This window comes from Microplitis demolitor, chromosome 9 (assembly GCF_026212275.2).
Source record: "Microplitis demolitor isolate Queensland-Clemson2020A chromosome 9, iyMicDemo2.1a, whole genome shotgun sequence".
NCBI lineage: Eukaryota > Metazoa > Arthropoda > Insecta > Hymenoptera > Braconidae > Microplitis > Microplitis demolitor.
In genome coordinates, this window is record NC_068553.1 from 10,810,199 (window position 1) to 10,821,262 (window position 11,064).

At 41.9% G+C, this 11,064-nt stretch overlaps 3 protein-coding genes across 3 annotated transcripts; 2 read left to right on the top strand and 1 right to left on the bottom strand.

Annotated features, from left to right (window-relative positions):
• Window positions 1–3,113: 3,113 nt before the first annotated feature.
• LOC128668539 (uncharacterized) lies at window positions 3,114–4,509 on the top strand. The gene is made up of 2 exons (XM_053741697.1): window positions 3,114–3,119; window positions 3,238–4,509. The coding sequence occupies exons 1-2, from the start codon at window positions 3,114–3,116 to the stop codon at window positions 4,507–4,509; spliced, it is 1,278 nt and encodes a 425-aa protein (XP_053597672.1).
• Window positions 4,510–4,704: 195 nt separating this feature from the next.
• LOC128668540 (uncharacterized) lies at window positions 4,705–7,308 on the top strand. The gene has a single exon (XM_053741698.1). It carries the CDS (start codon window positions 4,705–4,707, stop codon window positions 7,306–7,308), a length of 2,604 nt encoding a protein of 867 aa, XP_053597673.1.
• Window positions 7,309–9,404: 2,096 nt separating this feature from the next.
• On the bottom strand, window positions 9,405–10,864 carry LOC106694112 (uncharacterized). The gene is made up of 3 exons (XM_014444315.1): window positions 10,843–10,864; window positions 10,027–10,193; window positions 9,405–9,953 (listed from the first exon to the last, which is right to left on the bottom strand). The coding sequence occupies exons 1-3, from the start codon at window positions 10,862–10,864 to the stop codon at window positions 9,405–9,407; spliced, it is 738 nt and encodes a 245-aa protein (XP_014299801.1).
• Window positions 10,865–11,064: the final 200 nt, after the last annotated feature.

Here is an 11,064-nt window from a genome sequence, read left to right on the forward strand (position 1 = left end):
AGCACAGAGAACTTTGACAAATTTATTTTTTTGAGAAACTGCCGACACGTTTGAAGCGCACGAAAAATCACCACGAAATGATGGACAATGGATGATTCTATCGGATGGTGTCGATATGTTCGTTGTATCCCCAATTATTCTTTTGAGTGTATGTAATTGGTTATCAGTTTCTACCCGAGCGTCTTAGCCAATTAGGGACTCTCAGAGGTCCCAGTACCCACTACCAGTGTTACTCTACCTAAGATGAAGTGCTTGGAACGTATTCGGATGACGGGAATGGTCGCTATCAAATCTTTACCACTGCCAGTGCCGACCGCACGAGATCGCGCTCTCGCGAAACTGTGAGCTGCTGCTGGACCCAAACGAGGTTGGCCAAAACCGATTCCGGCGTTGAGCCCATGCCCCACCTGTGGGATGTACCCGAAAAATTACCGGGACCGAATCTTGAAGGCGGTCGAGTTGATAATTACTCACCCACCACCAATGATTTTGCCCGATCTGCCGCCAAAGATAGCCTAACAGAATGCGGAGAAATTAGCCCGACAACTCCAGAAGAACCCGAGACACCCTCGATTGTGCTACGCTCTGTGTCCCAATTGTAGTTTAGACCATTCTGCCCGAGTCTGTCCGTTCCGTAGGGGAACAAGATGTGGCAGCTGTAAGCAGCAGGGAGGACCGAGGAGTGTCCCTACTGCCATCCGAAGTTATATGGGTTAAACTAACCTACCGGACACCCCATGATTACTTATTTCTTTCCTTTTGAGTTTAATTTGATTTTTTTTATTATTATGTATTTCTGTTGTTTTTTTTTTCCTTTTTCTCAAGAAACGCTGTTGACGGCAGGAGAGACCCGTGGAGTGGGACTGTTCGAAATTAAGTCATCGACGTTACGCGGACCATGGAGAGATTCCATGGCTCATTAACTTCGCACGGACCATGAGAGAGACTGCTCGCTCTCAGTACGCGAGCGACCAATAGGAGTTAACTCGACCCCCTCCACACTCAACTAAGACATCTCATTGGCCAGCGCTTAACTTTTCCCCTTCTCCTTGAAAGCCAGGCATCTCATTGGAGCGCAGATACCGATGTCTCCCACTCCGTCGAGAACATTCTAGAAGCCGGACTCTCGGGTATAAAAGAAGTTGATCTGAGAGCGGCGATTCATTCCATTCTGATCAGTCCTACTGTGACGAATACTCTCCAGATAGCGAGCAAGGCTATCAGCGATTTAGAATAAATATTCAAGCGAGCAAGGCTTGAATATTTCTCCAGCTTCATCTCTACACCATCAGTTCTTTTCAGAACTATCTCGTTAAGTTTTGACTAGCTCGTCTCCGGGCTAGTCTCACAAGAACTTGTCAACTCACGAGACCTCCGGGTCTCCAGCTAGACTTCTCTAGCAAACCAAACGGTTCTTGTAAGAACCAGTAGTCAATTTACATCGTCGTCTCCAGCTCCAACGTCTCTTTCTCAAACGGTCTTTCTCAAGACCCCAACGGCCTTTTTCAAGGCCACCAAATATCAACGTGAGAATTCGCTTCAGTACAAAGTTCTGCCGGCAGACTACTTTTTGAACATTTTTTGGTCCTTCGAGCCGGATTTCTTTGTATTGAAGTTGAATTCAACCACATCGTTAAGAGGCCAACTTATCCACGAGTGATCGATCAGTCTAGACTCAACGCATTGCGGAGCACGGAGTGCTGCGGGGGGTTTAGATTGATTGAAACCTTCATCGTCATCTCATCATGGCCAACTCATCGGGTAGATTGAAGCTCCAGGAGGGTCGGTTCATCTACATCACAGAGCTAGCATCCGAAGTCGAGTCCAACGTCATCTCAGCGATTAACATTCATGCTGCCAGGGCGAAACTCAAAATGCTCAAGGCTAACTGGGAGAAACTCGAAGCAGACCATGAGAAGCTAGTATCATCGAAATCCGACGTCTCTCCAGATCATGACTACTTCAAGAACAAGTGGTATGAGAAAGCAATGAAGGCATATGTACTCTCCGAGGCTGCTCTCTCGACTCGCATTGCTGAAGTGGAGGCAACGGAACCGCCAGCTGGCAACTCTCTTGCTGACCTAAGCATTTAAGGAGCTTTTCATCACCGACCATCTCTACCAGGCATCTCCATTCCAAAATTCTCTGGGAGCTTCTCTGAATGGCGGCATTTTCAAGATCTTTTCGTCTCACTTGTCGGAGAGAATCCGTCCATCTCTGCAGTTGAGAAAATGCATTATCTCTGCGCCAGTCTGGAAGGAGACGCGGCTAGTTTAATAGCCAACCTTAAGATCTCAGCAGACTCGTTTGCATTAACATGGGACACGCTCACAGCACGGTACGAGAATAAGAGGCTTCTCAAGACTGCTCATCTCAACAAATTACGGGCCCTGCAGAAAATGGAACAGAGATCAGCCAAGGAGTTGAACCACATCTTAACCACAGTTTCAGAGTGTTTAAATGCTCTGAAAGCACTTGGCTGCCCCACTAGCACCTGGGATGATCTCATCGTGCACGACATCGTACAATTGCTTGATGTCCGCACTCGGGAGGCTTGGGAGATTCATTTGGGCTCCAGCACTGAGTCCCCAAGTTACGATCAACTCAAGACCTTTCTGACTGGTTCTGCCAGAACTCTGGAAAGCATGGAGAGTCAGCTATCTCCGAAGAAGACACCTCCCATCAAGACCGCCTCATCAACGCCAGTCAGAAGAAGTTACTCTCAGGCATCTCAGCGAACTCCTCCAGCCTACGTTCATCTAACTCAGTCTGCTCTACAACAGTCTTCTCACTCATCCACGTCTTCTCAGACCTTCAAGCCAAACTTTAACGAACAATTATTGTAGTGCTTGCTCTAAATCTCACTACATAGCCTTCTGTCCAGCATTCAGCCAACTCAGCTACAATGACAAGATGGACATAGTCCGCAGAGAGCGACTGTGCTACAATTGCCTTGGTAGGCATAATCTGCGCAAATGTGAGATCCCCAAAGGCTGTAAGATTTGTGAGGAGAGACACCACACGCTTCATCAAAATCCCGCACCAGCCACTCAAGTCATATCAGAATCTCCACAAGATTCTACTCCAGCTACTACCAGCTCAGCTCAACCACAATGAAGGTTAGGTAGGACTTCTCGGAGCATTCGTCGACATCTCAAGAGACAGTGTAACGCGTCCACTCAGACTGAATTCACCTTTCCATCTACTGTCTCTGAGACTTCTCAAATAATTTATCAGGAACAGACATCTCAGACAATTCCACAACCGACTTCTCAAACAAATAGAAAAAGAACTTCTCGTCCAGTGTCAACAGTTCAATCACGAACAGCAGTGCTACTAGCTACTTGCAAAGTAGTTGTCATATCACCAGACAACACTCAACATCAAGCTCGTGTTCTCCTAGACCCAGGCTCTGAACTGACACTAGTTTCTTCAACGCTAGTCAATAAGTCTGGACTTCTCAGAAGGCCAGCAGCAATTTCAGTACAGGGAGTTGGTAGCACCTCACCCGGCACAACTCAAGGCCTAGCTGTACTCAATCTACAGTCCACACATTCGAATTCTCAGATACAACTGAACGCTCATATATTACCTCGAATTACCACTCACATTCCATCAGTAGTGGTTACTAACCAAGACTGGTATCACATCAACAAATTAGAACTAGCTGATCCAGACTTCCTAACACCAGGTCCAGTTGACATCCTCATTGGTGCAGACAATCTCAGAAGCATACTCAGATCATCTCGGTTAGTCATGAGAGGTACCTCGGAACCCATGGCTATGCATACTATTTTTGGATGGGCAGTTCTGGGTCAAACATCTACTGAGCCTAAAACAAAGCCTCTGCGATCTTTTCATTTGACGAGTAACGAGGATCTACAAGATACACTCACCAAATTTTGGGTACAAGAGGAAGTCCCTACTATATCAGAGCCACAACTAAATCTAGCAGAGTCAGAATGCGAAGAACACTTCACTGCTACGCATTATCGAGACAATTCTGGTCGCTACGTTGTACGACTACCTCTAAATTCAGACGTATCACAACTGGGTAATTCCAAGTTAACTGCGCAACGATGCCTTCAACGTCTTCTCAAACGACTCTCCTCAGATGCAACTCTAAAAGAACGATACATCGAGTTTCTTCAAGAGTATGAAGACCTTGGACATATGGTTGCTGTACCGTTGAACGCTCCAGAGCCTCCTCATACGTATTATCTTCCGCATCATGGAGTATTACGGGAGCAGAGCACCTCAACAAAGCTCAGAGTAGTCTTCAATGGATCCAGCAAAACGTCATCTCAAGTCTCACTCAATGACATTATGCATACAGGTCCCAAAACTCAGTCTGACATTTTCGACGTCTTGCTCTACATCAGACAACACAAATACATTTTCATTACGGACATAGTCAAGATGTTCCGTCAAATTAAAGTGGAGAAAGATGATTGGGACCTTCAGCGTATTCTCTGGGTAGACCAAGACTTCAATATTCGAGCCTATTAACTAACTACCGTCACGTATGGTACACGGTCAGCTCCATACCTTGCTTGTCGAGTACTGAAGCAATTAGTAGCTGATGAAGGCCCTAATTACCCACATGCAGTCGATCCAATTCTCAAAGGCAGTTACGTCGATGATATCTCAGGTGGCTCAGAAACTCTCGAACAACTCAAGAATATTGCTACGCAATTAAATAACATGTGCCTCTCAGCTTGCTTACCACTTGACAAGTGGAAAAGCAATCATCCTCAATTTTCACCACCAAGTACCTCAACTCAAGCAGCTCCTGCTGTTCATACGTTCGAAGATCTCACCTCAAAGATACTGGGTATCACATGGCACCCTCATGAAGACATCTTCTCGTTTCAAGGGAACATCTCATTCAAACAAGCCATCACCAAACGCGCCATTCTCTCCGAGGTGGCACAACTCTTTGATCCACTTGGACTTATATCTCCAGTAGTTATTCGAGCAAAAATTCTGATGCAACAACTTTGGCTGGAAAAGATTGGCTGGGACGACACACTAACGCCTGAAACAATTCACCAATGGGAGAAATTCAGAGACGATCTCAAGACACTATCGACAATTAAGATACCCCGGTGGTTACACCTGCACTCTCAAGCCTATTCAATACAAATTCATGGGTTCTCAGACGCGTCTCAATTAGCGATGGCAGCAGCAGTATACCTCAGAGTGACAGATTCAGACTACTCATCAGTCGTCACGTTAGTTTGTTCAAAAACCAAGGTAGCACCTCTTAAACGTCTCACTATTCCAAGACTGGAATTATCAGCTGCTGCCCTACTTGCAAACCTCGTAAAACACACTCAGAAGACTCTCAATCTCAATGATGTACCAGTATTCTTATGGACAGACTCCTCGGTTACCCTTGCATGGGTGAAAAACAATCCAATGAGATGGAAAGAGTTTGTGGGCAATCGATTATCAGCCATTCACGAAGCTACTCCAAATGCCCATTGGAGATTCACATCAGGAATACTCAACCCAGCAGATTGTGCTCCTCGGAGCTTAAGCGCTTCCCAACTTATTGAGCACGCGTTATGGTGGACTGGACCACCATGGCTCTCGCAATCTCCAGAATTTTGGCCATCAGCGGTTGCACCATCTCCAGAACATGATTTGGAAGAAAGACCAGGCGTATCACTCTCAGTAACGTCTCAGCCAGTATTATGGGATCTCATTGACTTGCCTCAAGTCAAATCCTTCAATAAAGGCCTTTCTAAGTTGCTTAGAATCACGGCAATTTGTCAGCGAGCCATCTCCAGATTTAAACGAGTACCAAATGCTAGTTTAGCCATCTCACCAATTAATCCAGCTGACTTAGAAGCCGCAAAGCTGTTCTGGATACGGGAGACGCAACAGGCATACTTCTCTGCTGAAATCAAAGCTATACAAACTGGCAAGAGACTTCACAAAAATCATGTTCTTTCTCGACTGACGGCAATGGTTGACCGCACTGGTATACTGCGAGTTGGAGGTCGTCTTCAGAATTCTCAATTTTCGGCGGACAGCAAACACCCAGCTATACTGCCCCGGCACAGCAAGCTCTCAGCTCTAATCATCGCAGATGCTCACTCTAAAACCCTTCATGGTGGTACTCAGGTAACTCTATCTTACATCCGAAAGACTTGCTGGATCATCGGTTGCCGAGCTCCCATAAAATCATTCATTCAACGATGCCTCGTGTGTGCTCGAATACGTGGAGTTCGAGCTCAACAACTCATGGCGCCGCTTCCAACCTCTCGAGTAACTCCATCTCTAGTCTTTGAGCATACTGGTGTCGATTACGCAGGTCCTATCGCATTAAAAACATTTCAAGGTCGAGGTGCAAAAACCTTCAAAGGCTGGATCGCAGTCTTTGTGTGTTTCACAACGTCAGCGATTCATTTAGAAGCGGTTTCAGACTACTCAGCAGAAGGATTTCTCAAAGCATTTCGACGTTTCACCAGTCGTCGTGGAATCTGTAAAACTCTTCGAAGCGACTGCGGTACAAATTTTAAAGGTGCTGACACTATGCTTAAAGACCTTTTTCGACAAGCAACAAAGGAATCTCAAGAGCTTCAACGGATTCTCACAAACGATGGTACAAAGTGGATTTTCAATCCACCGGGTGCGCCTCATATGGGTGGAAAGTGGGAAGCAGCAGTCAAGTCGGTAAAACATCATCTTCAACGAACCATCTCAGACACTCTTCTCACTTTTGAAGACTTCTCAACATTTCTTGCACAAGTAGAAGCTGTACTTAACTCCCGACCGCTCAGTGCGCTATCAGATGATCCGGGCGACATCTCAGCATTAACTCCAGGACACTTCATTCGCGGAGAAGCTTTGATTACAATACCCGAACCATCATTATCCTCCGTACCAGAATCAAGACTTTCTCATTTCCAGCGAATTCAAAAAAGGTTCCAGACATTTTGGGACAGGTGGTCAACAGAATGCCTTCAAGCTCATCAGTCAATCTCCAAATGGCAAAAGACTCAAGACACCATTCAAGTTGGCTCATTAGTACTTCTCACTAATGAACGACTTCCACCATCAAAGTGGCCTCTCGCTCGGGTCATTCAGCTTCATCCTGGTAGTGATGGATTGTGTCGAGTCGTAACAGTCAAAACAGCTACTTCAACTCTTACTCGGCCGATAGTCAAGCTCGCTCCGTTGCCAATCTCACCTCATCAAGACGACTCGCAAGAAGAAGATTCTAATTCCTCACAAGGTTGCGGAATTGGGGGGGGGAGAATGTTCGAAATTAAGTCATCGACGTTACGCGGACCATGAAGAGATTCCATGGCTCATTAACTTCGCACGGACCATGAGAGAGACTGCTCGCTCTCAGTACGCGAGCGACCAATAGGAGTTAACTCGACCCCCTCCACACTCAACTAAGACATCTCATTGGCCAGCGCTTAACTTTTCCCCTTCTCCTTGAAAGCCAGGCATCTCATTAGAGCGCAGATACCGATGTCTCCCACTCCGTCGAGAACATTCTAGAAGCCGGACTCTCGGATATAAAAGAAGGTGATCTGAGAGCGGCGATTCATTCCATTCTGATCAGTCCTACTGTGACGAATACTCTCCAGATAGCGAGCAAGGCTATCAGCGATTTAGAATAAATATTCAAGCGAGCAAGGCTTGAATATTTCTCCAGCTTCATCTCTACACCATCAGTTCTTTTCAGAACTATCTCGTTAAGTTCTGACTAGCTCGTCTCCGGGCTAGTCTCACAAGAACTTGTCAACTCACGAGACCTCCGGGTCTCCAGCTAGACTTCTCTAGCAAACCAAACGGTTCTTGTAAGAACCAGTAGTCAATTTACATCGTCGTCTCCAGCTCCAACGTCTCTTTCTCAAACGGTCTTTCTCAAGACCCCAACGGCCTTTTTCAAGGCCACCAAATATCAACGTGAGAATTCGCTTCAGTACAAAGTTCTGCCGGCAGACTACTTTTTGAACAGGGACGTATCATTATATTTTTTTGTTTGTTTTGTGTGCTATGATTTATATAATGAGTATCGTGCATAAGAGTACGTAACATAGTCGTACGCGGCAATCTGACCTAAAAGCCGAGACCGGCATGAACAACCGATGCGTTGAAGGTTCTTTGTATTTTCTACTCAGGTATTATTAGTGTAAGATAATCAATTATTGATAGTACAAACGACTGATAAATAAATAAACTATTTTGGTCTATTGTTGTTATTGATTTGTTTTTTGGTGATGGGTAGTTAGTGGTATTTGTTTACAGCATCCGGAAGGTGATGGGTGTGATCGTCCAAAGTACCAGTGTTCAAGATAAATTGCGACTAGTTTCCCGTGTCGACGTCTGGAGAGGGGTGTTGTGACATTTTAAATTTCACTGCATAATTCGACGCCGACTCGTGGTCACTTCATTTGTTTAATCCGCACATTATTTTAAATCCTTACATTATTTTTTAAATAATGTAAGGTTATGTGTATTTTGACAGTTCTCGTATTTTGACTTGGCAAATCCCGACTTTCGAAGGACACTCCCACGTAATTTATATTAATTAATTCGTTCAGTTGGCAGCTTGGCACGAGAAAGATCCAACACTCGAAATATTAATAAAAATAATATTAGTAATAAGTTAATTAGATATTAAGTTAGTTTAAGTTGGTATCATTAGTTGTAAGATACAGGGTATGGAGGGTAGAGGTAAGGAGCACTCTCTCTCTGTATATTAGAAGTGTCCATAAAGTCATGTGAAATTATGGTGGCGCTGCTGTAAGCTAATGACGGCATTTGAACGAAAGCGCTCAAAACTGTTAGAGTAGGACAGAATGAAACGAAGAAAGATATATATCCGGTCCGTAAACGCGCGACTTTCAAAAATTTAGTTATAAAATTTTGAAATGCCGAGATAATAAAACAACTTCTTACATTGATTAAATTTATAACAATAATTTTCAAAATTTCAGAATTCTTTTGAATAATGAAATATGAAATACCATTAATAATATAACCAATAAATGATAAAAATAAAAATTTTTTTAGTGAAGGTTTGTATAATAACGAATAATTAAATTAAAAATTGAGTAAATAAATATATTTAAAAAAATAGAACATTTTAACATAATAATTAGTTCTCAACAATTATTAAATACTGCTTAGTTTAAATAAACTTAAAGATAAATTAATGACTAGCTTTCAAGTTATGAACTTAGCATTTTTTCGATGCATTTTTACTTTAACTTTGGCTGTTTCATAGCGTTTATTTTCAGATTTGGCTAAAAAATATGCTCGGATGACGACATATGAATCTATTACTTTCTTAATTAAACTTTTGAAGTGTTTAAAACATCCAACAAATTGTAAATTTTTTTTAAAAATCTCGGCAGTTATTTCATTTATTGTTTCTAAACATTTACTAATGATTTTGAAACTGCTCTGAGCACACACTCTTCTAACTGCTTAGTCAGTAAAAATAATTCATCACTTGCGTAAAACAATCCTCTATATAAATCCATTTTATTTAGAACATCATTGCGAGCCAGCAATTTACCATCATTTCTTTTGGACTCTAAAGCTTGTAGGCAACCCTGACATTTAAGCATTTTCTTGAGTTTTCGGCCACTGTAGCCAGCAATGTAGGATTGGACCGCTTCAGTAGTGGCGGCTTCATTGTAATTGTGGTCATCCTCATGTGTTGAATTCACACTCATTAGTAAACTATTATCTAACATTGAATCGATACTTTCCAACCATTCTTGTCTAGCTGTATTTGGGTTGTCCATTAAATCGTTGGTTTTAAGTAATGTCTTAAGAACATGAACTCCATCAACATTACACCCTTTGGGAGGCTTTATAAGTGAAAAACAAGAAGCCAGGCGATAAACTTGAACAAACATTTTTGGATCCGGATGATCATTACCCCCACAAGAAAATCGCATAATTGAAAAAAATCTCTGAAAAGAAAATTATTTTATTTTTAGAAATTCGTATGAGTGAGAGCAATAAGACAGTTATTGATGTACTTACTTCTAAAGGATCTTGCGAAAGCGTTGCAGTCATCAAATAGTTGTAATTACACTCAGTGTGCAGTGCGTCAAGTATTTGTAATGTCGCTTGCAGAGTAACTTTTAAGCCAACCAAAGTACTCTTAGAGACTGGTATGGGACCAAGCTTTTCCCAATCTTTCAGAAATTCTAAAAATTTAAGAATTGCCTGCAAAATCTTAATCGAATTTCAGTAATTTCCAAAAAGGTATAACATAACTAATTTATTTTATCACAATATCATATAAGTGCTTGTAAATTTATGTAGCTATCAATTGCTGTGTAACATACAAAGTCTCTTGAATAATTGATATGTTAAGCACATGCGTATTTCAATAAGGTATTTAAAGTTTCAAATATTACTTTATCTAAAAATTACTTGATACAATGGAATAAGGATTTCTACTATTAAATAACATCATAAAAAAGCTCGGTAACATTTAAAAAATTAAATAAGCAGTTGCTATGCTACAAGGATAGCCCACACAACAGCTTTTACATTCTATATTCTATACCTTCGATATATTTCATTTGTAGTTGCTATCATCGTCAATCTCAAGCAACAGTTTTTCAATCCAAATTTTGTGGGTTAATCCCGCAGGAGCAGTAATTCCTAGCTATTCATTCATCACTAAAAAATTATTTATTAAAAGTTTATGTTTAGTCGTATATATATATATATATATATATATATATATATATATATATATCTATATATATATATCATTTTTTTTATGTGTATATTTCATGAAAGTATTATACATATGACAAATTAATCTCATAATAAAGTAATCATTACCTGTCTTTGCCGACAATTGCATACTTATATACATTATTTTTATAAACTACTCTATTCAGTATAACTACTTCTGTACTTTACTATTTCCCTTTGGCATACTTCACTTCATCAATAATCGCCGAATTCACATCGAATCATCAGTGGTCATCAGCGCCTTTTTAGTTGGTTTTGGAACTATAATCTAACAGCTTATCATGGACACTTTTGAAAGTGAAGCCCCAT

Coding starts and splice junctions, on each gene's coding strand:
- LOC106694112 (XM_014444315.1), bottom strand. CDS start 10,864: ATGCAATTGTCGGCAAAGACAG. Junction 10,194..10,842: donor GCAATTGTCGGCAAAGACAG/GTAATGATTACT, acceptor TTAAATTTTTAG/AATTTCTGAAAGATTGGGAA. Junction 9,954..10,026: donor TTTCGCAAGATCCTTTAGAA/GTAAGTACATCA, acceptor TTTTCTTTTCAG/AGATTTTTTTCAATTATGCG.
- LOC128668540 (XM_053741698.1), top strand. CDS start 4,705: ATGTGCCTCTCAGCTTGCTTACCACTTGACAAGTGGAAAAGCAATCAT.